A 25,442-nucleotide genomic window follows, 5' to 3' on the forward strand; every position below is an offset into this window, starting at 1 on the left:
CAAGAGGCACCCATGGGTGCCTGGGGCCTGGGCAGGGGTGGTAGGACTGTCTCGGCGGGGCTGTGGGGTGCACAACGGTGGCTCTGCTGCCTGCAGAGGGTGGCAGACAGGCGGGGGGCTGCATGTGGGGGGTGATGAGGGGATCTGGGGCAGAGATGGGGCAAATGGGGTGTGTGGGGGGAGAGGGGGTGTATAGGGGGAGGATGGGGCAGGAATTGGGCAAATGGGGGCGCAGAAGCAGGAGAGGGGCAGATGGGGGTGCAGGGGGGAAAGATCGGAGTGCCAGGGCAGGGGTGGGGCAGGGAATAGGGCCGCGTCCCCTTTAAGAGGCGGGTCTCTCCTGGCCTGGCCCGCCCCCTACCGGCGCGGGGCGGGGCAGGGCGCGGCAGAGAGAGGGAGGCCGACGGCGCGGGGCGGCGGCCAATGGGCGCGCGCGGTGGGCGGGGCGGCGGGCGCGGGGCGGGGCGGCGGGCGGCCAATGGGCAGGTGCCGGGGCGCCGCGAGGAGGCCGGGCGCGCGGGGCATGACGGCGCCGGGCCGGGCCGCGCCGGGCGGGCAGCGCGGGGCCGCCGCGCAGGTAGGGCCGGGGGTGGCGGCCGGGGCCGGGGGCCGGGGGCCGGGCGGGGGGCTCTGCTCGGGGCGGGGCGGGGCGGGGCGGGGCGGCTCTGTCCGCTGGGGATCAGTCCCGGGGCTTTGCCTTGGAGCCAGCCCCGAGCCGCTGCCGCGGGAGGGCAGAGCCGAGCCCGGGGGCGGCGGGGGGCGCCTGCCCCGGGCCGTCGGGGAGGGCCCGGAGCCCGCTGCGCCCCGGGCTCCGGTCGCTGGCTGGCGCTGCGGGGGCGACCGGGCTGCGCCGCGCCGGGGGGGCCCGCCCGCAGCGCGTAGCCCCCCTCGGCGGGCGGGAGCCGGGCTGGGGTGAAACCCGGCCGAGGGGCCGCTGGGCGGCCGGAGCCCGGCGGGGCAGCACCGGGCCTGCCTCGGTGCCGGGGCCCCGGGCCGGTGTCGGCCCTGCGCCCCCGGCTGCGAGGGGAGATGCGGCAGGGGGGTCCCCGGAGGGGCCGCCGGGCTCCCCGGCCCCTGGGCGACCGAGGCGGCCGCCGCCCGAGGAGGAAGCGCCGGGAAGAGAAAGGCGGTTTCTGGTCCTGCGCCCGCGAGCAGGAAGCGGGGGGAGCCCGGCTGCTGCCGCCCGCTCCCCGGGGAGGCGCCAGGCCACGTCGCAGCGGGCCCCGGGGCCCGGCGAGGCGGGAGCGCCGCCGTGTCGCCCTCGGGCCCGCCGCAGGCCTCGGGGACCGCCGGCAGCGCGAGCAGGGAGCCGCCGGGCCTGCTGCCGTTGCCAGGTGAGGCTCGGCCGGGAGGCGCTGGCGGGGACCGGCCTGCTCGCCCTGAGCTGCCTGGCGCCTCCCGAGCCGTCGCCTGGTCTCGTGGGTTGGGAGACCGGTATCCCCAGCATCGCTCCGAGTTTTCCGCTCTTTTCCCCCCTCTCCTTGTCCCTGTTCTGGCTCCGGCCACATCCTGCCGAGGAGCCGGGGGAAGGGGCACTCGGTGTGCCCGGCCAGCCGAGCCCTTCCCTGCCCTCCGGGGCAATTTTGGCTGCCGCCGCGAGAGCTGGAAGCCGTAGGCTGAGCTGGAAGCCGTAGGCCGACGGTTCCCGGCAGCGCAGTCCTGCCGCCGCCGCGCGTTTCCTGCATGCGGAGCAGAGGAAGGCAGCAAGGGGTAGCCGCGTCCGAAAGGCTCCTTCTCAGGAGCCCGCAAGTCGTCCCTGTGAAACCCCAGCGCTGGCTTGCTGAGAAAAATCTCTCTTTTCTTTTTTCTTTTTAAATCCCTTTCTGAGAAATCCCCATTTAAAAACGTGCCGGAGCAAATCTTTGCCTTGATTTGGGGAGAAAATCCACCTAACGCTCACGTATTTCCCCGGCCGTAGGAGCCGGGAGGAGATGGAGCGCTGTTGGTGAGCGTTTTGGGGCACGCGGGGAGCCGACCCCCTTCCCGGGGCCTGAGCTGCCCTTTCAGGGTGCCCTCAGTGAACTGGGGTGGCCGCCGCGTGCGGCCGGGACGTGGCCCAAAGCCCCGCGTCCCTGCGGCTCCCCAGTTGCAAAGCGGCAACCGAGCGAGGTCCTGCCCCGCTCCTGCGCTCGCCCGGCGCCGAGGGCGCGCGGCTGCTGCTGGCCCCAGCTCGTCCTCTTCTCCGTGCGTGCGGTTTCGGTGTCCGACCTCCCGGCAGCGGGGCTCCGGGCGCCGGCGTTTCGCTCGCGCATCTTCAGCTGTGGCTGCGCTCCAGAAAGGGCGCTCGATTCCCAGGCACAGATAAGGAATGGGAATGACCTTGAAACCAGGGAGCAAGGACAGCTCGCGGGATCTCTCCTCCCGGCCGGGCTCTCGAGTGCTCCGCGGGGTTTCTCGGCCAAGGCTGTTAACCCCTCGCCCCGCTCCACGGCCTTTCGAGCAGCGGGGCAGGGGGAGGGCGGGCGAGAGCGGGCCCAGGAGTCCCGTGGCGGGGCTGGCGCGTCTCCACGCCCTCTCCGCCTGGCCGAGCGGGGGACGCCGGGGCGGAGATGGCTCTCCCGTGGCGGGCCGGGGCCTTGCTGCGCGGGAGTCCTCCGGCTGCGGTTTTGGGGCGGCAAAGTCCCCCGCTCGCTCTCTGTGTCCTGCCTCCGCCGCGCGCTCCCAGCGAGCGGGTGCCTCCCCCTTGTTTGCGCTGGGAAGTGGAGCAGGGAACTGATCCAGCTTGGAGACAAAATAAAGCACCGCAGCTCATCGGGGGCGGCAGGGGGGCTTTTGCTGGGCTATTTTAGGCTGGATCCGAGCGCTGCGTCGGGGAGGAGATGCCGATCTGGGGGAGGAAGAAGCGCTGGTGGCTCGGGGTGGCGGAAGTGTCACGGTGCAGAAATAGCCGTGCCGTCGTGGGACCACGGGGATCGGCCGCTTCGCGCTGGCACGAGGGGCTCTTGCTCATGGCAACACGAGCCCTTGGCTTTCGGTTGTTTGGAGGGGAGGAAGAAATCCTCCGCAACACAACAAGGGTCCCCCTTTCTTGCAACCCCGGCACGGGGCCGTGTTCCCAGCTGTTCCCGGGTGTGGGGTTTAACGTGCAAGAGGCCCTCGCGCGTCAGGGGGAGGGAAGCGGCTGTCACGTGTTTCCCCATCGCCTCCTTCCTCGAGGAAGAGGAGGGGGCCGCTCAGGGTTGGATGCTGTCTCCCGGCACGGGGCAGCCAGTGGCCCCCCGCCCCTCTCCAAGCCACTGCCGTGGGCTCCCGGCAGAAAGTCGCCCCCGGTTGCCGGTGCGGGGCCCCTTCGCCTGAGCCCCCGGTAGGGCTAAATCCCCTCTCGCGGGATTAAGCAGCGCAACTGCTCGGGGATTTAAGGGATCATGTGGGGGAAGCCGGAGCGGGCTGCGGCTGCTGGCTTGGGAGGCAGCAGGTAGGGAGCTGCTTTGGGCAAGGCCTGAGTGCTGCAGCGGTGGCTTTGCCAGCCATCGCGCCGTCCCGGGCCGTCCCCCGGCACTCGCAACGTGCTTTGCGCAGCCGTGTCCTCGGGGACGGCCCCAGCGGTCCGAACCCGCGCGTGCGGCTGCGATCGGGTCCAGGCCCCTTCGCGGGGACGGCCCTGGGCTCGTGCAAGCAAAGGCTGCTCTGCCGTCCCGGTGCGATGCCCAAGGGCGTTATTTTGGCACTTGCTGTCAGCAGAGCTGCTCGGGGCCGGGAGCGGAGCGGGGACCCCCTCGCTTTGCAGCGAGGAATTCATTTGCTTTGCAAAGGCTGGCTGGAGGGATTACGAGCTGATTTGCCAGCGTATTTCTAACCGCGTGTCGCTGGCAACTGTTGTCTAAAATGTTTGTTTTTCTGCAGCCTGCCATTGCCGAGCGGTTTATTTTTCTGGCCTCTTCGCTTCCCGAGCGTCCTCGTTGCGGAGGGCCGGTGCAGCAGCGTCTTTTCCGACGTGCCGGTGTCTTCTCTGGTGCGCTTGCAGGCGGAGGCTTCGCGGGTGCTTTGGGAGGCTCGTGGAGCTGCGAGGAGCCTCGGCCTGTCTGAGGGCAGGGCTTTAATACCGATTCCCTTCGGTCCAGCTTTCTGCAGCTGATTTTCAGCCCGATGGCTGGGTTTTGTCACCTCTTGGGTCTGCTGGAACGGCCTGTGGGTTTTCTTGGGAAACGGTTCTTGTTTCGCAGCAAACCCACCTTGATTTGATGTTTTGGGACGTCCGCATTCAAACTGCGACGGTGGGAGGGAAAGGATATGGGTGCCGTCACGGCAGGGTTTACTGTCCGAGCCCCCGAGGAGGAAAAGCGGAGAGTCGCAGCCCCCGAGCGTGTGCCTCGTCCTCCCGGAGAGCATCCCGCGTGCCCCGGCCGGGCAATTGCAAGCCTCGCGCTGGGAGGGGGGAGCAGCTGGGTGTGCTGGGATGGCTTCGGTCCCTTTTAACGCCTTGCACGCAGTAGCACGAAGGGAAAGGGTGCGTGTGCACGTGCGCGTTTTATTGCACGCAATGAAATCCCCTCAAGCTGCCCCTCCTGCCTCCCGGAGCAGCTTGCTCACCGCGTGCGTGCGGTCAGCGCCGTCCGGCCCCGCGGGGACGCGGCGGGTCACCATTGCCGCCGGAGGGGCTTTCCCGCTCGGCGGGCAGCCTCCGGGCCGCGGCAGCAGCTGTCTGCGCGCCTGCGGCCTCTCCAGCGCCTTTTGTTCCCCGTCGCGCTGCGGCCCGGCCCCTGCCCCCTCCGGATGTCGCGGCCGCTTGCGAAACAGTTGCGGTCCCCGGCCTCGGCATCCGCGGAGGAGAGGCTGGCATAGCCGGGACTCGGGCTTTGGGCTCCCGGGTGGCTGTCGGAGGCCGGCTCGTGGCCAGGGCCGGGGCAAGTCGCGTGGCTGAGGGTCTCGCGGGGAGACGGCGGCCGGGCGCCTGTGGGAACTGAGGTTGATGTGACTTCAGACGGGACCCTCGGAGCGGGAACAGGATGCGTCGGGACGTGGGAAACCCGGCTGGGAGCCGCGGGTCAAGTGGGGGGACGTCACGAAAAGCAGCTCGGCAGCGCTCAGCAGTGGTGTTTCCAGTGAAGTCATTTGACTTCACATCCTTGGCGCTCGGGAAAAGTTTTGGAAGGGCTGAAGGTCCCCGATGGTGGCGTCATCTCGGACGCCCAGTGCTTTCCTTGCTCGTTTGGCCTGCAAAATGTTTCGTGCAGTCGCTTCTCAGGTCTTTTGCTTAGTCTGCCGTAGGCCTGGAGGAGAAACGGCCAACAGATTGATTTGGCTTTTGTTTTTCCCCCGTCTCAAAGTCTCTTGGTCGGGTTATTTTCTCCTTTTTGCATTTCTATCACTAGCCCAGGACGGAGCCATCTGTCACCTCTCCTGCGACGTGGCTTGAGGTCGGGGCACGGGAGGCCTGGACTTGGCTCTTGCGCTCCGTCACGGTGACACGCGACCTCCCGCCGGCCTCCACGGCAGCATGACACCCTCAGCAGAGAGGCTCCCGTGGCCGTGAGCCCCCGTTTCCACCCTCCCAGCCCCCAGGAGAGCCCCGGACGAGCTCCTTTCCCCGCACAGTTCCCTCTCCTCGGGGCCAGCTCCTGCTCCGCGGTGCTCGGTGCCGGCCTGGCCCCGCGACCCCCCGCACTGCCGCTCTGCTTCTGCCTCTTCGCCTCCGTGGATCGGTTTCGCGGGCCAGAACCGCGAAGGCTGAAGCAACGGCAGCTGCGGTTTGCCCGGAGCAGAAGCGTCACCTCTGCGGGCTGCCAGGTGATAACCTCCTCCGCGCCGCGCGGGGAGCGTGTTTACTCTGCGTGCATATCTGATAAGCGCGTCCGATAACGCTCGTCGTAGCAAATAACAGGCTTTAACAAGAGGTGAGAGCTTAAAGGAGGGAGGAGGCGTCTCCAGGAAGGGTTTTGCCCTGGGAACGACGGCAGGTTCTGCTGCTCTTGCCTCCTGCCCAGGGAGGGAACAGGAGAGGCTGGGTAAGTCCTGGCGGATTTTAGGGAGGAGAAAACACGTTGGCAGAACAAATCCGGGACTGTCCCGGGCTGTCGCTATCAGTGTCCTGCCGTTCCCGGGCAAGCGAGCTTCTCGCTCCACATAGCTCCGTCTGGGACGGGGAGCGGTGCACGCGGGGCAGGGTCTCGCTGGCGTCCAGCACCGCTGCCCCAGGGACTTCGCAGAGCTGCGCTGCTCCCATCCCGTCCGCGGCCTCGGTGGGAGGCTCTGTCCTGCCGCGTCCCAGCCTTGCCGGGTGTTATCTGAGCTCCCGGTCCACGTGATGCTTATAAAAGCCACCTCGAGATAAGCATTTGTTTGGACAGTCCCTGACCAGCCAGCCTACTTCTTCCCTGCTGTTAGCTTTCCCGTAAGCTGGTGGAGACGCAGGCTTCATTTCTTGGCTCTTCGGTTGCGAGTGCTGGGGAGCCCTGGCAAGAGATGCCCCTTGTTCTTGTGCGAGTCGAGGAATCGCAGAAATGCTGTTGCTGCCCTTGAGCGGCAGAGCTGCGAAGGTCTCTGTGCAGATGGGGCTTTGAAGGCTACGGATTTACAGCTCTAAAGCTGGCGTCTTGCCCCTCGCGCCCTTCTTCTTGTGGGCTGACAGACGTCTCCTTGCAGCGCCAAGCCAATGCATGAAAAGGCAGCTCCCCTGAAGAGCCCTGAGCCTATGCACGGCCGTGACAAGCTGGAGGCAGCTCACAAGGAGAAGAGTTTGGATTCCCTCGATGGCAGGTGAGCCCCGAGCTGGGTTTGCGGCTGGCGTGCGGGGGGGGAGCTGAGTGGGAGGACCGGCAGGGAGCCTGGGGGGTGCCTGGACCTCTTGCACCCGCAGTGCAGAGCGTCCTGTGTCACCTGGCTGCCCCCCGGCCACGATGTCATTGCAGAGGAGCTGGCTTTGCTTGTGGCTGGGAAATTCCCCGATCTCAAGCAGGGCCTGGGGTGTCTCGTGAAGTATTTTTCCTTTCTCTTCATGTTGTGGCATCTTCCAGGTTCCCCTCTGCCTCTGGTCCCAACCCACTAGGTAGGAGGCTTCTGCAGAGAGGGCAAAGAGGGTCCCACGTTTGTCTTCAGCATCAAACATTTGGTCTACAAAAATGGGGGCCAGAGGTGTTTGGGTAAAGGGTACAGCGTTCCCCCTGCTGAGGTGCTGGGAGTGCGTGCGTGTGTGTGATTTCACTGCCTGTCTCTGGTTGTTTCCTTCACCCCCGTGGTCCATGCACTCTCGCGTCCTGTCTGACGGATGCAGCTGGATGCTTCACGCGGGTCTCCTGCCCCGGTGCCCGCGGGGGAGAGTTGCTGGTGGGACGAAGGACGGAGGCTGCAGCCTGGCACTGGCCGTCCTCGCGTGCGCGGCCCTGCTCTCGCCCAGCCCCGGGGCGGCTCGCGGGGCCCCTGCCCACGCGCGTCAGTGAATTCCCAGGGGGCCAGGCAGGAGGCTGGAGCGTGAGCAGCAGGAAGCGGCAGGACCGGGCAGCGTGCTCCTTGGTGGGGACGTGCCCTCTCGGCTGCCCTGGTGCACACCCTCCCCAGGGCTGGGCAGGGCTGCTGGCTCCTGCCAGGGCAGGTTCCCAAACGCCCGTTCGGCTGCGCTGCCGGGGCTCCGGGGAAACCTGCCCCGGCCTGAGCTGACCGTCGCTGGCTCCTAACCTGTCCCCAGCAGCTCCTTGGCTGCCGCAGCACGGCCTGGAGGCAGCTCTGGCCCTGCTCCCCCGATGCCGGGGGTGCATTTGCGGGGTGTGACACCCCGGCGCTGATGGGCAGCGATGTGGGCTGTGTTTCCAAGCCGTGGTGCAGGCCGGCTCAGCCAGCCCACGATCAGCCCGATGCCAGGTAGCGACGAGCCTTCTCCTGCAGCAGGAGCTCCTGCGGCCACTGTTTAACGCCCGCCACGTCCCTGGAGCGTGACTTCCCGGAGCGCGCGTTGCGCGGGCGGCAGGGAGCCCCGGCGTCTCCTGAGCGTGGCTGCCATGCCTTGCCCGTTCTCCTGCCCTTCGTGGGTAGGGGAGCGGGCCAGGGAGCCGAAACTCTTTGCTCACCCAATTCTTTCTTGCAGCCTCCACCTGAATGAAGCCCTGAAGGATGAAGACATCAAGAAATGCCACCGGGAAGTGGTAAGTCTCTGGCTTCGCGCTGAGCAAACATCCTCGTGCTGGGCGCAGCCAGGCCTCCGGGATGTCTGCCAGGAAGGCGTGCCCGCCCTGCGCGGGGAGCGGCTGATCCCGCGGCACCCTTCCCGCTGCTCTGCTCCCCGCCAGCGCCTTTGCTTCCCGACGTGCCCTGCGGTTTCCAGAGCTTCGTGCCGGCAGGCCTGGCTCCTGCTGCGGCCCGTTCCCCTCTGAGTAGGTTGGACCTGTGCGTAGTCATCTGTAACGTCCGTAGGCATGGGGAGTGTGCAGAGCCTCTCCTCTGGCGCTCAGACTTAGCCATGGTTGGGGCCTGGATGTAGGCAGGATTGCTCGGAGCGTGGGCAAGCGCCAGCCGTGCTGCGGGTCTCGGCCGGCCTGCTGTCGACGCAGCCGCGAGGCGGGCCCGGGCCTGGAGCAGCGCGAGGTGGGGCAACGGCCCCCAGGCTGGGGGCAGAGCACTCCTGCCTGCTCCTGGGGGAGCCGGCGGCTCTGGGTGCTGTCGGCGGCTGTGTGGTCGGCTCTCCCAGGGGTTTGCGTGATCTGCCCGGCCAGCGCTTTCAGGGCTTTGCACTTAGAGCAGAGGAGCAAGCTGAAATCTTGAAGCTGCAAACTGAAAATAACAGTCAATTCATTTGTATTTGAACCTTAATTTCTATAGTTTCTGGATGTTCAAATCACGTCCAAAAGAGAGCTCTTCTGTTCAGCTACGAACAAGAACAGCTCTGGAGCAGAAGGAGTCAAGGAGACCTCTCCCTCTTGGGTTTTACTCTGACAAGGACAGCTCAGAGCTCCCAGCCGAGCACCGAGGTCTGACCGGCAAAGGGAGCCGTGTCGCTGCAAAGCAGCACCGTGGAGGGCTCTGGGGTGCTCCAGGGACCTCTCCTCGCCCTTCCCTGCCTGCCTGCGAGGCTCTTTAGCGCAGAAGAGAGGCAGCGGCGGGTTGCCCGGAGGAAGACTTCCAGCCGGATCAGGAAGGACAAGAGCAGGGAGATGCTCCGGGTACCTGCAGCTCCTCCCTGCGCGTCTGAACGTCTCCTTGCTCCTCTTCCTACAGCATCTTTAAGTGTTGACTGACTGGCGCGTTGGAGAGGGCCATGCAACACCCACCCCGGCTTGTCGCGTGACGCAGGCAAAAATCTCAGCTAATCCAAAGCTGCGGTGCAATTAGCCAGGCAGCTGGAGCAGGGCAGCAGCCTGCGAAGAGGCGCCAGGCGGGCTGCGATCACGTGCCTTTCGCCGTCCCCTGCAGACAGGCGTAAGGCTGCACGGAAGGATAAAGTTGATTTGTGTGAGGCTGCTGCAGGCATTGCTCAGGGCGTCCATCGCGGGACGTAAGCGGGGATGCTGGACACCAGCGGTCTGCAGGATGTGTGTCCTCCTTCCCGAAGTAAAAAGAGCTCTTTAACGCGGCAAAAGACTGCTTGCGTCCAGAGTTACGGCCAGCCCTTGCCCTGCAGCCCCCAGAAGCAACGTGGCCGGCTGTTTCCTGGCCCCCGTCGCCCTGGGGCTCTGCAGGGCTGTGCCTGGGGCTCACATGGACCATCAACTGCTGGCCGAGGTGATGGCAAGCGGTAACGTGCTGCAGGTGGTGCCTGGGCCGCCCCGCGGCTTTGCGAGCGTGGCGGCAGGTCCCTCTCTTAAAGGCCATGACTGTTTTTCTTGTGCTGGCCAGAGCTGGTGAGGATGAGGCTGGTGGATGGGAAGGGTGGCCGGCCCCGGGAAGGGGGCGAGATGAGGGAGAAATTCCTCTCCCCCCACGCAAAGAGGGTGCAGCCCGGCCCTGCCATGAGCTGGCACCGGCCGGCTGGGATCGGCCTTGGCTCGCGACCCAGCTTGCAGCCTGGAGCCGGATGGAAGAGCCGCCCCCGCTCGCTCCTAATCCCTTTTGAGGGCCTGGATACGTTTTTTTTCCTCTTCCTGAAATAAGCTTGGCCTTGTTGGGAATTGAACCCTCCTTTGGCCTCGCTCGGGGGTTTCTCAAGAGAACAAATGGCCTGTCCTACTTGTGAGCTGGCTTTCACGCTCCGGTAGGGCTCCGTGCTTGGCAGGAGCCGGCACGTTTCTGCCTGGGCCCGGCCGCCGGGATTTCTCCTCTCCTCCCAGCAGCCGTGGGCGCTGCCCGGCCAGGGCCACGGGGGATCGCAGCCCTGCTCCCGCGGCCGGCCAAGGACCCACCTTGTTCGGCAGCTCCGAACCCGCCTGAAGTGGAGGCAGGAGGTATATTTAGCCAAATATTTTGCAGATTATTCAGAGGCATCTGGGAGGGTTGCGAACGTCGGGCAGGCCGCCAGGCAGCTGGGGGCTTCTCCTGAGCTTAGCGGTGTGCAGGAGGCAGCGAGAGACGGCCACTGGTTTGTACTGGGGCTGGGGATATTTCCTGCCCTGGGGAAGGCAGGGCCCCCAAAAAGCCCTGAAACGCCCCCGCCACCAGCCTCCTGTCTCTCCAGGGGGGCATCAAGCTAAGCCAACCCCAGGTGCTGCTGAGCCCTGATCCTCTTAAGGCCCAGCTCATCCGGTGGCAAGGTGCGTGGGGTTAAGGTGACCTTGGCGCCGTGGGCAGTAGGGCTGTGCCCGCGGCACTGCCTGCAGATGAGCCTTCGGTCCCGGCCGCGTCCTGGGAAGGCACCTCATCCCTTGGGGTTTTCCCTCGGATTTTGGGTGATGGCTGTGAGTGATGACCGTGCTGCTGGCGTGGCAGAAGCGCTCCTTCACCCAGGGTGGGAATCCTCTCCCGCGCCCCTCAGCTGAGCCATGGGCTGCAGCACCACCATCCCTGGAGCACGCTGCGCTGGACCGCGGCCTCGGCAGACCCCGCGGCACAGGAACACCGCCTCCATGGCCCTGCAGCTGCGCGGAGCGCGAGGGGCACCCAGCTCGTTTGCTGGGCAGCGGCGGGCGGCCGGGGCTCTGCCCTGGCGGGGCTGAACCGATCTTTATAAGATATGCCGAGATCCGAACTTTAAAAAGCTGCTTGTGCCGCCTCGGAGGACTGGCTAATTGAGGAAACTTAATGCAAAGCGTTGAACTACTTCCATGTATTTAGCTTATATTTAGAGTTGTTGAGCTGCTGCGGCGAGGTGCAGATCGATGGGCTGGCGGAGGGGGGCCCTGCCGCCTCGGCCCGCCGGCTGCTCGCTCGCTGCTCCTGCCACGCACCGTCTCCAAGAGGCCCCGGGGATAGGAAGAGCTGGATGGCGCGGCGCAAAGCAAGTGGCGTCGCCCCGGATAAGGGAAGAGCTCGCGGGAGAGGAGAGGAGCTGCTGGGCAAAATAATGGCTTTGCGATGAGCCCGCTGGCAAACCGGCTCCTGCCAGAGGCTCCGACGTCTCCTCCGGATAAGCCTGAGATATTAGCGGGAGCGTTTACGTGGGCACGGGGGGAGGGAGGCACGACCTTGGTGCCAGAGACCCTCCTGCGGTTTCGGGGTGCCTCTGCCATCTCCCGGGCCCGGGGGCTCTTGCTGTGCCGGTCGTGAAGTCCCCGCCGTGCCGGGGGGCTTCGGCATCAGGGCCTCCGTCGGTCTCCGTATCAGCAAGGTCGCGGCGTAACTTTGCTGCTCTGCCTCTGCTCCGTTTCCAGGCCGCCAGCAAGTACAACTCGCAGTACCACAAGCTGTTCAAGGACATCCCGACGGAGGAGAGCGTGCTGAAAGGTGAGCGGCGAGCCGGAGGCGCGGGGTGCCCGGCGCTTCCCCGGCCCGCGCTTCGAGCCCGTGTTGGCGCGGCCTGCGGGGCTCCGGGCCGGGGGCTTTGTCACGCAGCCGCGCCGCTCTGCGTTGCAGTTTGCTCCTGCGCGCTGCAGAGGGACATCCTCATCCAGGGAAGGCTGTACATCTCCCCCAACTGGCTCTGCTTCTACGCAAACCTCTTCGGGAAGGACATCAAGGTAACCGGGGCGCAGGGTCCTAACCCCAGGGCAGCTTTCTGCAGGAGCAGCCCTCCCCGTGCACCCACCACCTCCATCCCAAACACTCGCTTAACCCAGGCTATCGCTGCAGCCCGCTTGTCCTTTCCCGGGCCCAGGCGCCACCGAGAGAGCTGTCAAAGCGTGGTACGCGTGGGGCAAGAGGGGGGCTGCTTTGCACTGACGAGGAGGGGAGCGCAGCTGCGCCTCTTCCTCCGATAACCTGCAGGATCTGCCTCGGGAAGACAAATATTGGTTTGCTTTAAAATTCCCTAATGCAAAACCTCGTGTGAGCCACGATGGCGTTTGAAGGAAGATCAAAGGTTTCAGGAGGAGACCAGAGGAGATCTGAATCTCTCTCGGCTTTTCTGCTTGACTTAAAACCTGACGTTTTCCCATTAAAGCTGTGGCTGATGGGGATCTTCAGGAGGAGTGACTGCCTTTAAAACTGGGCTGAAGGACTGAATTATTTATATCAGCAGCTTTAAACAAATATCTGATGGAAGTACGGCATGTCACTTCCAAAGCGAATCGTGTTTCAATGAAGTTTTTCTGCCATAAATTACATGCTGCCCTGCTTTTAACCGTGGCCTCGCTTGCAGAGACTTGGTGTCTATCTCTCAACGGGTTTTACGGCGGCTCACTGTGTTTATGTTGGACGATGGTTTCCCTGCGTCCTCGCTGTTTTGATCAAGTAGAAACTAGCTCCGAGCTGAGATGAACGTGGGGGGCACTGTGACCTTTAATGAAAGCAAAGCTGTCTCTGGGAAACGCTACATCCCCGTGTTACTGTTGTGTTTGGTGTGCAATTACACTTCTACTTGATGCATGTTAAATCTCCGTGTTTCGGAAGAAAACGCACGCATGGCAGCCGACGTCCTGAGGTCAGGAAGCGCCGAGCAGCCTCGGCTCGGCTCTGCTCGCGCCGGGGACCCGGCTCGGCTCTGCGGCTCGTCGCCGAGGCGCCCAGCTCTGACCGCGTGTTCTGCCTTCCAGGTTGTGATCCCCGTGGTCTCCGTTCAGCTCATCAAAAAGCACAAGACAGCCCGGCTGCTGCCGAACGGGCTGGCTATCACCACCAACGCCAGCAGAAAGGTAAAGCCTCTCGGCATCCCGCCCCTGCGGCCGCCGCGCTCCCGGCGGGCGGCAGCCTGAGCCCTGGTGCCTGCTGTTTCCGCCGGTCTCGCTGCGGAGCCGCCTCTCTCCTAGGCGCAGGCAAGACCGCGCGCGCAGCCCTTCTCGCCGCCCGGCTACGCCGCGGCCCTGCCGGCGGGGGAGCTCCCTTCGCTGCCCTCGCGAGGGGCTCGGGGCGGTGGCGCGGGGCCGGCCCGCGGAAGCCGGCTGACTTGTCCGCGGTCAGCGCGCAGCGAGCGGAGCCCGGGACCGCGGAGATTCCCGGCCCCGGCTGAAACCGCAGCCTCTTCAGGAAGCGAGCGGAGCTCTTTGTGCTGGCGGCCGGCCAGGGCAAACACTGCAGCTTTGCTTTTGTTTCTGAATTTCACTTTGTTTCTAGCTGAAGCAAACTCCAAGTGAGACTCGGCAGAGCCTGGCAAATCCCTGCCAGGCTCTGACGAACCCTTTAAACTCCATAGACCCAAGGAGGGAGGAGGCTTGGGCCAAAATGCAGCCCAGGCTGGCAGAAAGTTTGGTTACGGGGTGCGTTTGGAGCTGCAGCTGAACTTTAAAACGCGTTGGTTGTTGCCGAGACGTGCTGACGTATCCCCGGTTGGTGCTCCAAGCTCCGTGCCTGCCGAGGGCGCTGCGTCACTGAGAGCGGCCGATGGAGTCGAGCTCAAGGCAGCACGCGGCTAGCTGTCCCCTCCCGGGGAGGGTGGCAGGAGCTGATCGTACTACCGGATTTTAGCAGGGGGTAGCAGAACGCAGCGTTCGGGTGGTTGAAGTGGTCTCCCTTTTCCAGCCGCTCCGGCTGCTAGGCCTCTTTGCGCAGCGGACAGGGCAAGCGCCGCTTTCGGCTCCCCTCGCACCGAATCGTAGCCTGTGGGATGCTTTTGGTTGCCCTCGCCCCCGTTCTCCTCCGCGCCGTCCCGCTTGGAGCCAGCAGGCGCTCAGCTGAGCGTGGGGGAGGCCCTGCAGGGACGGCAGCCAAAACAAAACTGGCCCCAAAAAATCTGGTCCATGTTTTAGCCTGCTTCAAAAAATAGCAACTGGGAAACTCAGCAGGGAGATGTCTGCAGGGAGGGCGGAGGGGACGTGGCTCCCAAAGGGCAGGAGATTCAAGGGCAGGACGTCTCTGCCTGTCCCCTGCCATCGGGACACCGGCCCTCTGGCGAAGCCCCCTGGGAGCAGAAGTCATGCTGCCACATCAGACCATTAAGCCAAGCTGCTGTTGGTCATGTTCAACATCGTCTTTGTCTTCCTGGTCCCCTGGGCTGGGGGATCTTCCTCTCGCTCTGAACCCCGCTGGCTAGCAGAGCCTCTCCAGCGCTTTCTATCCCACTGGGCTCTTCCCTAAAAAGATGCTCCAGGGTAACTCACGGGTCGGTGCCCCTGTCTGCCGGGGGCTGAGCTGGTGGGCACCGTCCCCTCCTGTGCAGCAGGACGGATTGAGCAGGAAACATCTCTCACAGCAGCTTCTCTCTCTTTTGCAGTACATTTTTGTGTCCCTGATCTCCCGGGACAGCGTGTACGACGTGCTGAGGAGAGTCTGCACACACCTGCAGGTACCCTTTACTCTGTCGTGGCACCGGGAGCTTGGCTTGTGCCAGGGAGGCCCCCTCTCCAAGTCTGCCAGCATTTCGACAGCCCCACCGCTCGGCACTTGCCCCTTGGGCTGTGTCTTACAGAGCGAGGTTTTTTTCTTTCAATACGAAGGCTTTGGACTACTCCCAAAGGCGCCTCTGGTCCTCTGCAGGAGGGCGGCAGAGGCTCGTGTCACAGGGCACTTTTCCATGTCTCCGCTGCTTTGCTGGCATCTCCCTCCCTGCCACCACGTGGGATGGCGTGCAGACCAGGCTGGCTCCCTCCTCCCGGTGTCCTCACGTTGGTGACCGTCCTTATCGCCCTCAGATCTCAGAGGGGTTCTCGCTCCACAGCGAGGATCTGGGGCAGAGAGAGGGGAAGGAGACGTGCCTGGGGCTGCCTGCTGAGAACAGCAGCACCTCCTAACCCTGCTGGGTGCCCGGCAGCCCCTGCGTCTCCCGGTTTGCGCTGTTCCCCTTGGCAAGCAACTCCCTTGCTCTGCATCTGCTTCTCCTCTCTCCAAAACCAGGGCAGCGCTATGAGCGCAGGGATTTAGTAGCTAGCGTTGTCCTTTGAAGGTGAGATGCTCTGGTTGCTTTGCCTTCAGGAAAGTCTTCTGTCAGCACCCCGAGGCTGACGTTTTGGGGTATGAGGAGGAGCAACGGGCTAAGCCCTGCCTGAGCCAGTGTTAAGCCACACGTCCTCCCCATGAACACCACATGCTGTCTGATGGGAAGCAACGTTTTGGAGGACGCAGCCGTGACCCTTTGATCAAACATATTGCCCAGATGGGCCTTTTGAGCCCCTTGGCAGCATCTGAGATTTGAAGGCTCCCTTATGGTGTCCATCCCACTGTCCCTGAGCTGAGTTTGTACCTCAAAATGACAGTGGCTGTTTCCAGCGGTTTGTGATGTGCTCTTGAACATCTCAGAATGAAGACCAGGCTTCTTCTCAGCATCTTGGCAGGGACAGAGCTGAGCTCATCTGCTGTCGTTCACGTGCCACGTAGGCGTCTTGCCCCACACCGCGAGCCGCTCGTGAAGTTTTCTGGGTCACGGATGAACTAGGCAGGGCCCAGCAGGGTTTCTGTTCTCTGCTAGGGCGTGTGTATGCATTATTTTATAATCTGGTAGTAATACTAGTTCTGCCAGTATGCACATCACTGACTTTTCCTCAGATCTTCCAAAGTTTGGGGAAAAGGGATACAAAGTAAAAAAAAATTACAATTAAAAAGCCTGAAGGGGGAAGAAATCCATCAGTCCTTGAGCTGGAGATGAGGATTGCCAGGACTTATTTGTTTTTTGTGCCTTTGAAGCACATGGGAGTGTGGGTGCTGTTCTTCCCCCGAAAGGGTGCTTCCCGGGTGTGTTGGGACATTGGGGGAGCATTTGGGGTGACTCAGTCCGTTCGCCAGCCCGGGTGGGACCCAATAGCTCTGCCCCAAAGAGCTGGTTGGAAACTCTTCCCCAAACACTTCTCAAATGGCGAATACTCATTTGCCCAGTAAAGAAACATTTTGCAGGTTGTTCCGTCGTGGACTCCCTTAGCACCTACCCATGTCAGTGGCTGCAGAGAATCCAGTTTGATGTCCCCAGGCATGAGACTTCCCACCTGCGACTGGACATTAAGTTTTGTAACTAGGGCTGAAGTAGGAAGAGGGGCGAGGGGGGAAAGGACTGGTGAACATGGATAGGTAACATCTGTTTCTTTCTCCCCTCCAGGTTTCGAGTAAGAAGAGTTTGAGCTTGAAAGAGTTTACGGAGGAACCCGATGCAGTGTCGCTGGTAAGAGTCAGACTTGCATCAGGGAGCTCTGGAGGGGCCCACGGTGCTGTGGGATGGATGGATGCTGTGAAGGGACGAGCAGGGAAACATCCATTTGAGCCGTCGGTGGGGGAAGCGCTTTCCCCACGCGCTCAGAAGCAGCCGGCAGTGGTGTGTAGCAACAAGCAGGTCCTCCAGTCCCAACATTTGCTGGCTACTAAGAAAAGTTGCGTAAGGCTGTGGCAAACAACTTTTTAGCTTGTCCTATGGGATCTTTTTACGCAGTCTATCGTGACTTGGCAGCAACAGCGTTAATAGAAGGGTCAAGAGGATGATTTGGAAAGCCCACAGTTGAGCGCGAGCCATCGAGTGAGGCAGCCAGCCTCTGCGGTTTGTTTATAGAAATGAGAACTTCTGATTGATGTCCCAAAGGCGGCTTCTTGGCCCTGACTGGCTGTGGTCTCCAAATCTGATAAAGTTCCCAGAGCTGTAAACATGGATAATATGTTGGAAATGCGATTGAATTATTTAAAAAAAAAATGGAGGGGGGGGAAGAAAAAGGAAAGTATGTGTTTCTCTGTTCAGGCTGATTCACAGAGAGATCACGCTCAACAGATCCTCTCTTGCTTGCTAGCTGCAAGTGTCAAGTATCTATAGAAGTGTCGCAGCGCTGCTGCTGCTACCGTGCTGGTGCCGGGCTGGTGGTACGTTGATGGCTGTGCTCCTCGTGCCTTGGGAGGTGTTGTGTGAGCATCCCAGCGCTTACAGCTTAAGTGGCAAGTGCTTTATTATGGCAGCCTGCAACGCCGTAGTGCCAGAGCTGAGAGGCTGGGTCTCTGCGGTGATGTGAGTGGCCTTAACTACAGGGAAGGCCTGTAGCCGGGAGGGTGGAGGGCAAAAGGGGTGGAAAGCGTGTCCTCAGATGGGCTTCAGCTGACTGAGCTTTATTTGCAAACAGGAGTAGGAGAGCGTATAGTGCCCTCTGCGCAGCGGTCAGCTGGGGTGAGAAAGCTCCTCTAGCTGGAAACGTTCACTTTCTCCCTGTGACGTGAGCAATTACGGGGCCACGTGTGTAGTGCCGTGACCTAGAAAAGCCTGCTTGTGTTGGCTGCGGGCAGCCGACATGTGCTCATCTCTCGGCGCTGCCTATCCTGCGTGAGCTAGTTGCGATGATTTAAAAATCGACTTAGTGCTGGAGAAAGGGCTCTGGCAGTGTCTCCAGTGAAGGCCACCTTGGCTTTCTGTGCGGGATCCGAAGGAAGAGCGTGTTGACGGCAGGGGACAGGCACAGGCAGGCAGATGGAGCATCTCCACCGCTGGTGTTGGTGATGCTCCTGTGAGCACCAAAACATCCCAGCGCCAGGGCTGGGCTGAAATAGGGTCTGGTTGTCCCGACGGGCTGTGATGGCATCTTCTCTGCTGTTCCCTTGATGGCTGGTGTTACCTGATCGTGGGCTGCTTCAGCAGCAGCAGAGTCCTTGCGCCTTTTCCTTCGGGTCCATCTTGGCAGAGGCAGTCAGTGGGTGGCTGCCGCAGCTCTGTGCCCATCCCAAACACATCCCAAAAGCTGACGGGGACCAACTTGTTGGTGTACAGGAGGCAGCTGGGGGGGGGGCAACCCAGCGAGGGCCCCGGATCAGGGCAGCGTCAGGCTTTCGCCGGGCGCCCCTTTGCCGTGTTGCCAGGCTGCCCCGGCGTCCCGCACGGCTCCGCAGAGGCCCTCTCCACCGCGCGCATTCCTCCGGCGGCTCCTGTGTCTCGTAGGCAACTGCGCCGGTAGCGGCCCTTTATCCTGGGAGTTGTTTTCCAGTCCATCTTCGTTCCCCCACCGCTGACTATCTGTTTGGCCGCTCGCCTGGCGAGCTGGAAAGCGCCCCGCGGCTCCCGGGCTGCGGGAGGGAAGGCTGCGCCCTCCCCGGCCGGGCAGTAGCTGAGGCCATTCACAGCCTGCACGGAGCTGCGCGGCTGGGACGGGGAGACATGACGACAGCCACGGGCTTCTGCTCCCTCCTGCTTAACCGAGCACGCTCGGCCGTGGGGGGATTTGCCAAGCCTGAAATCCCCTAGTGCAAATCTCACCTTGTGTTGTGTTTGGACAGGCCGCTGAGCCTGGGGGAAGGACGAAGCACCAGGCAGTGTGGTTTTGGGGGTCCTGCCTGCCTGGGGCATGCCTGTGCCAGCGTGGCACCCCCCGGGCCTCATCCCCGGTTTCTTCGGCATCAACCATCTCCTCGGCAGGGCACACTGGAGGCCGTGCCCAGTTCCCAGCACGCGGGCAAGGTCACCTCCTGCGGGGCCAGGGCCGCAGCGCGGGTGGTGGGTGACAGCAGGGCCCCTCTTGCTGGGACGTGGGAGCAGCCCCGCGTGGTCTCGCCAGCCCCTGCGGCAGGAGGCTGTTTATGAAGCATCTCGTAGGCTTTTCTTCCCTTCCAGGGTTATAAACCACTGGGAAAGGGGCTTGGAAACCAGTGCAAAAGCCTCCCGGCAGGACTGGAGTTGCCTTCCCCTCCCCGGCCCGCCGCACCAGGCACTAGGACCCGCACCTTGAGTGCTCATTTCACGGTGAGGTTTTGCTTCAGGCCATCCTGGCCGAGGCAGCCGGCACAGCACAGCTCACCTCTGCGTGACGCCTCTGCCTGGGACGACTGCACCCGGGCCCGCAGGATACGGCCTCTCCCATGGTGCAGGCGGGTGCTGCTGGCCTGTTTGGGCTGCCTTGGGCTTTGCCGAAGCCGCAGGCTCAGGGGTGCTGTGTCCTGTCTCCGTCCCTCCCCTTGGTTATTGAAGGCTCTTGCCAAACCCGGGAGGTTGCAGGAGGTGGTGAGTGGGACATCCCTTGTGGGCTGGTGGCTCTGTGCACTGCGCTGGCTGCAGAAGGTGATGAGCAGGACGCCCCTCACAGGCCAGTGACCCCATGCGCCGGGTGCCGGAGGCGAGAAGTGAGATGTCCCTTGTGGACCAGTGGCCTTGCTGTGCCTGTGAGCTGGTCCTGGTCCATGCAGGAGATGCTGGAGGCCCTTGTAAGAGGTGAAGGCTGGTGACAGCAAGAGGAGTCAGAGGTGACACTTACGCTGCAGCCCCCTGTGACCTGCCTGGAGGTTTCTAGCTGGGCAGATGGCAGCAGTTGCAAGAGCCCTTCATGTCTCTTGGAGGTGGTGGGGTCTGAGCCGCTTCATCCTCCTGCTCCGGGCTCGACTGCAGTCGTGCTGCTGGGAACGCCAGCTCCGCGTAGATGGATGGGCCAAGCCGTTTGATTTAAACCAAAGCACATCCCTTGTCAGAGACTCCAGCTTTGGCTGGGAGCGGGTTTCTCGTGAGCTTGGGATAAGCTGTGCTGGGTATATATAATTTTTCTGTCAAAATATTTATGAAATGACTGCCTCTTTCCAGAGCCACGGAGCGTGGCTAGGCTGGAGCGGTGGGCGCACCGTGGGGTCTGGCGGGCGCGTTTGGCTCGCAAAAGCTCAGTTTGCAACGTAGGGAATGAAACGAAGGTAATTAACCACTTAACTGGCTGAACTGGGAGCACGTCAAACTTTTCAGCCCTTGGACTCTCCAAGTACAGGCCAGGCTTGTGTTTAAAAAGAGAAAAATGCAGAGCCGGGGCCAGCGTGAAGGGCTTGGCACGGTGTCGGGGAGCCGCCTCGGGGGGAGACGGCCCAAGCGCATCCGTGTGCCCCGCGGCGTGGGGTGCCGCTCACCCGGGGTGCTGCCCGCAGGAGGTGATCGTCCCCGAGGGGAAGTGGAGGAAGGTGTCGCCCGCGTCGCTCTCGCTGGCTCTCCCGGACTCGGACTACCAGTGCATCCACCGGACGTCCGTCAGCAACCTCAGCGCCAAGGAGAGCTCGTTCACCTCGGAGGAGCCCTTGGTCTCAGGTGAAGGCCGCGCTCCCGCCCTTGGGCGAGCGGCAGTGGGCGCAGACCGCGCCGGCTGCTTAACTTGTGCCCTGCCCTGACGCGGTGGTGCTTAGGGTGTGACCTGTCACAAATACACGCTTGCTGATCCTCAGGGAAGGATGGAGGCCTTGGCCTGGCAGATGATGGAGCTGAGGCACAGGAGCTCCATAGCAAGGGGACAGCAACAGGCCCCGGGGGTGGGATGGGGCTTCCCAGCTGCCTGCTCAGCACCCAGGCCCCTGAGCCAAAGCCCTGCAGTGCCTGAGCCCTCGGAGCGCACCCCTAGCAGCCCGGGGCCCCCACGGCGGGGTGGCGGAGGCGAAGCCAGTCTGAACGGAGGCAGCGATAGCCCCGGGCAGGAGGAATATTTGCCCCTTGTAGCTGGAAGGGGCCCATCAGGGAAACATCCCACCAGCCTGAGCAGATCTGCGGGGTTTTCCTGCACATGCTGTAGCGAAGTTTCTGCCATCCGCAGAGCACACGGCCCCTTCGCCTGTGCGGGCTGCCGGGGAAGGGCTGGATGCCCTCCGTAGCACAACGGGGCAGCTCCAGCAGGCTGTCGAGCAGAGCTGCTCTTCCCAATGGAAATCCCCGTCGAGGAAGGCCCTGGGTCGCTGGGCACAGGGAGTGGGAGCGTCTGCTGAGCGTATCTGCAGATCTCCGCTCCAGCTGTCCCGCGTGTCGAGCCCACGCGGCCACGTTCCTGCACTGACTCGTCGGCCCTCGGGTTGTGTTTCAGAAAGTGCAATAAACACGGAGGAGGAGCTGGAGGGGGAGCAGAGCTGCGTGGCGGAGCTGAGACCCTCCGACTACCAACTCCTGAAGATCTTCATCGTGCTGTAAGTGCGCTGAAGGGGCCGCGGGCTTCGAGGTGCCTGCGGGAGGGAGGTTGGCCGGCCCAGCCCTCCCAGCGCAGATCAAACGCCGTTGGCCAACAGCAGCTCTCCAGCCATGGCAGATGTGGGACAGGCATCTTCTGGAGCTGGGAGCATGGAGGAGGAGGAGGAGGAGGAGGGCAGGGCTATGCCCATCACTTCTCTGGCCGTAGTACAGGGGAATGGGTGCAGACTAGAGTCTCCATCCCAAGAAAGCAGTTCTGGAAGCAGCATTGGGGCTGAAACCCAGGGAGGACAGGGATGCTGGGGAGGGCCAGTACAGCCAGATTCCCACCGTCAAGGGGAGAGCTGGCCTCGGCCGTCGTCTCTGACTGCTTGTGCTTGTTCCCTTGCTCCCAGCATCTGCCTCCTGGTTGTGTCATCTTCGTACCTGGCGTTTCGCATCTTCCGTCTGGAGCAGCAGCTCTGCTCGCTGAATCGGGACTACCTCTCCCGCGGGCACAGGAGGTAAGGGCTCCGCGTCCCCGTGAACCCTGCTGTGCCTGGAGGGGTGTTTTGGGACAGACTGCCTCCCAGGAGGGTGAACCGCACAAAAAGTGGAGACCCCACACAACAAGGCGTGAAGGTCTTGGGGCAGATCTCGGGGCAGTGTGGCTGTTGCCCTGGTTCAAGGAGACAGGTGTTAGGGCGAAGCTGGTTGTTGCCCCAAGGCTAACACGACCCCCAGGCATTCACAGGGAGACAGGCTGGAGCTGGCTCTTCCCCCAGTGCCAGCGTACCCGGAGGCTGGGCCAGGCCGGGAGGGGGTACACGGGGGTCTCTCCCCTCCTCGTGCCGGTGGGACGTGGTGGGAGCCCATCTCGCAGCCAGGCTGGGGGACGGTGCCTCCCTGGACGCTCACCTCTGCCTTACCCTGTTCTCTGCTTGCAGGTGACTGTTGCCCCCAAGCTCTGGCTCAGGACAGGCGATGACAAGAGAGTAGCACTTTGCATACAGATCTCCCACCCGGGCTCCCGGCAAACGTGGCTGCAGTATTTAGAGCGTCCGAACTGAGGAGTCGGGGCTCTTCTCTCCGTTCAGCCTCAGCAGAGCCCTGCGTCCTCCCGGCTGCGGGACCCGGCTGCGTCACGTCACGAGCTCTGCACCGCCTCCGAGCTGTGCCTCCACGTTCGCATCCTTGCAGCGTCCCGCGCTGCTCTGGAGGGAGGCAAGCGCTGCATCTTCCGGTCAGGAACCCCAGGCTTGACTGTTGCACGTGGCCCGTCTTCTCCTCGGCCGGTATAACTGGGACCAAATACCGTCTGTTCTCCTACCGTCGCAGACTCCCGCTTCGAGCAGGACTGCCCCTCTGGGTCACAGCCACCGGTGCCAACTCCCCGTGCCATCGGAAAGCCATCATCATCCCAGGGCGCCGACGCTGTAGCACTGGACGATGGCCCAGTGGGCAGCTGCCCTGGCTGGAGGAAGCGGCTGGGCCTGCCCATAGGACTTGCTGCTAAAACGGTCACTGTTTTTTATCCCGAACTTGAGTTTCCTTGTTAAAAGTTGACCTTAGACTTACTGTAAGCGCCTGTAACCAAGTGGATGAGCTCCCGGTTGCAAAGGATGCAGGCGGCTCCCCGGCCGTGTTCCCGTGCTGACGTTGTTCCCATCAGGACCAGTTCCTCCCACGCTGCGAGCTGGTCGGTTCCCCTCCGGCACGGGGCGCGTGCCCCGTCTCGGGGAGGTGCTGCCACGTCGGATGTCAGTGTTAGAGCCCGGGAAGCGCCTCCAGCCCAGAGACGGCACCTCCGGGGAGGTGCAGGGTTTGGGCAGCCCCAGGGTTGGTACAGCTGAGCCTGGGCTTGAGCTGGCTCGTTTGTCCCTCAGCCCCTTGCAGCTCGGGAGAGGGGGGACGCAGGGAGGGGGCACCGCTGCCGCAGCCCTCGGCATGGGGGGTGTGAGCAGGGAGCGCGGCGCCCCGCGAGAGCCACAGCTCTCCCTCCCCGAGCGCGGGCCTGGACGCGATCCGCCTGGCTCCCGGAGGGGGATCTGCGGCGACGGAGAGCAGGGTGACAGGGGCGGCCGGCCCCGCAGTGCGGCGGGGAGGGTGCGTGGGGGGGACACGGCCCTGCTACCCCAGGCAGAGCCAGGACGCGGGAGAGGCCGAGCGTGCGAACGTGCCCGAGGCTGCTTGCTCTCGGCTCATGTTTAGTGTGTGCCGATGGTCCCCCCTCCTGCCCCGCGTGCCGCGGAGGTGGGGGCAGGATCCAGGGGCGCTGGGGGCTCTGCAGCAGCCCCCCAGCTCTTCTGCACTGCTTTTCCCTGGAGCCAAGGGGGGTCTCGGGGCGCCTGCACGCTTGTCCTCTCGCAAAGCACTTTAGGATCCTCCAGAACAAGCGTCCTCGCTGGGGACCGCACCGGGGACTGGGTGGTCACGTGGGACCAAGGCTTCGTTAGCCGTGCTGCGCCTCGTTAGGCATCCTGAGAGAAGCCTGCGACAAGCGGTGGTCTGCGGCTGCAGGCCTGACTGCTGCCGGTTGACTTCTCAGGTGTGTGTCTGGGATTGTGACGTGTCTGTGCCGATTTGTGTATTAATTATCGCCGTCAGGTTGTAAGCGCTGCTCAAACTGCGTTCCTGGGCGGCGGGGACCCCCCGCCCTGTCCCACGTCCCGCTGCGGAGGTGCAGCGCGGGGCCGGGTGCCTCTTGTTGTGTTCGTGTTGAGGACGGCTCTGTTTGTAGGAGCACAGCCCTTGCTGTGGGCGTGGATTAGGCCCTTGTTGATGCAGCGGGATGCCCCTGCTCCCGGGGGTGAGGTCCTGGGGACCCCAGGCCGGGCTTGCTCGAGCTGGGGGAGCGCGGCCCGGCGTGGCCCATGGGGTGCCTGGTGTTTGGGAGAGCGCGGGGCCCCTGGGCACGCCGCGGGGCGGTGGAGGGGCTGGGGAGCAAAATTTGGGATGGGGGAAACGGTGCCGAAAGCAGCCCTGCGGCCGGAGTGTGTGATGGAGGAGTGAGCAACGTGCATCCCTTGGCCACCGCCGCAAATCCCTTTTTCTTAGGGGAACGTGGCTCCGCAAGCTGCCGTTGCGGGGAGGGAGAGGCTCGCTGGTCCCTGGTGCTGGGCCGGAGGCTGCTGGGGCAGCGCCCCCCCCCATGCCCAAAGGGACCTCGGGGCCGCAGGAGCCTGTGTTTTGGGGGGTGGGCTGCAGTGCAGAAGTGAAAACCATCTCCGTGGCCGGCGTCCAGCCGCTTCGCGCCCTTCGAGGGGGAAGGATGAGGCTTTCCCAGCTCGAACACAGCCTGGCTCCCATCGCTGCTCAACCCACGGTGAAATGGCGGCAGTTATTTGACAACCCTCCTCCTCCTCCGCCACCGCCGCCCCCACGTGTGGCTGCTCGGGGTCCCACGAGCCCCCCGGGGCCATCGCTGCCCTCCCAGCCCTTCCCCTCCGCTCGGGCGCCTCCAGCCTCGCGGGGAGCCCGCGGTGCTGGCCTGGCCGGGAGGTGCTCGCTGCCTCGCTCCGGGCCGCGGACGTGTTCTCAATAAAGCCACCGTTTTCTAGCAGCGGCGCCTGCCAGGAGAGTCCTTGCTGCGACGCTGGGGTGGGGGCGAGCGCCCGCGGGGTCCCCCTGCCCTCGCCGGGGGGGTCATCCCCTCCCGCAGGAGCCCCGCGCTGCGGCGCGAGAGCTGCCCCGGGTGAAAGCCCTGTGCTGGCTCTCTCTGAACCTCAGGCGTTTTGGCAGAACGGGGATGAAAAGAGCCAGGCCGTGGGCCCGGGGCTCTCGGGGACGTGGCCGCCTCGGCCCGCAGGCCGCGAGGTTGCGGGGAGCAGCCTGGGGCTGGTGGGGCTTCGCTGGAGAGGCCGCCCACAGCGGGGAAGGCCATTTTCTCACTAGATGGCGGCAAAGGCTGCAGGATGCGGCCGAGGAGCTTGAGGCCAGGCCTCGCCGGCTGCTGGGCCGGGCTGGAGCCTTCCTTCTCCTCCTCATCCTCCTCCAGCCACCACGGGGTTGGTGCCAGGTGGCTGCTCGGGCCCGCGGAGGGCGGGTGGCAGGGCCGGCCGGGCTCTTCAGCGTCACCGAAGGGCCCGCGGTGGCTTTAGGCGCCTGGCCGGTGGTCGCTGGCAGAGGTGGCACCTCAGGGAAGGGGCTGACAGCTCTTCGCCGGTGCCCCATGTTCGGAAAGGCGCCTCTCCTGGCAACCCCGCTCTGCCCCTGCCGATGGAAGGGGAAGCCTGGTGCGGTTTGGGGTCTCCTGCCTGCTGGGAGCCGG

The 25,442-nt window shown here is 63.8% G+C and overlaps 1 protein-coding gene across 2 annotated transcripts; it reads left to right on the forward strand.

Annotated features, from left to right (window-relative positions):
- Positions 1-470: 470 nt before the first annotated feature.
- On the forward strand, positions 471-24,734 carry GRAMD2A (GRAM domain containing 2A). 2 transcript variants are annotated; one of them, XM_064517653.1, is made up of 12 exons: positions 471-577; positions 6,583-6,696; positions 8,018-8,075; positions 11,670-11,742; positions 11,872-11,975; positions 12,990-13,088; positions 14,603-14,674; positions 16,415-16,477; positions 20,176-20,332; positions 21,093-21,192; positions 21,589-21,696; positions 22,120-24,734. In XM_064517653.1, exons 2-12 carry the CDS (start codon positions 6,593-6,595, stop codon positions 22,121-22,123), a joined length of 942 nt encoding a protein of 313 aa, XP_064373723.1. In that variant the 5' UTR covers positions 471-577; positions 6,583-6,592; the 3' UTR covers positions 22,124-24,734. The 2 variants fall into 2 exon arrangements, with proteins under 2 accessions (XP_064373723.1, XP_064373724.1); XM_064517654.1 differs by lacking the exon at positions 22,120-24,734 and having other exon boundaries at positions 21,589-21,700.
- The last annotated feature ends 708 nt before the right edge of the window (positions 24,735-25,442 follow it).

The sequence above is a fragment of the Dromaius novaehollandiae genome, chromosome 10 (assembly GCF_036370855.1).
Source record: "Dromaius novaehollandiae isolate bDroNov1 chromosome 10, bDroNov1.hap1, whole genome shotgun sequence".
NCBI classification, from domain to species: Eukaryota; Metazoa; Chordata; class Aves; order Casuariiformes; family Dromaiidae; genus Dromaius; species Dromaius novaehollandiae.

Coding starts and splice junctions, on each gene's coding strand:
- GRAMD2A (XM_064517653.1), top strand. CDS start 6,593: ATGCATGAAAAGGCAGCTCCCCTGAAGAGCCCTGAGCCTATGCACGGC. Junction 14,675..16,414: donor GAGTCTGCACACACCTGCAG/GTACCCTTTACT, acceptor TCTCCCCTCCAG/GTTTCGAGTAAGAAGAGTTT. Junction 16,478..20,175: donor AACCCGATGCAGTGTCGCTG/GTAAGAGTCAGA, acceptor TGCTGCCCGCAG/GAGGTGATCGTCCCCGAGGG.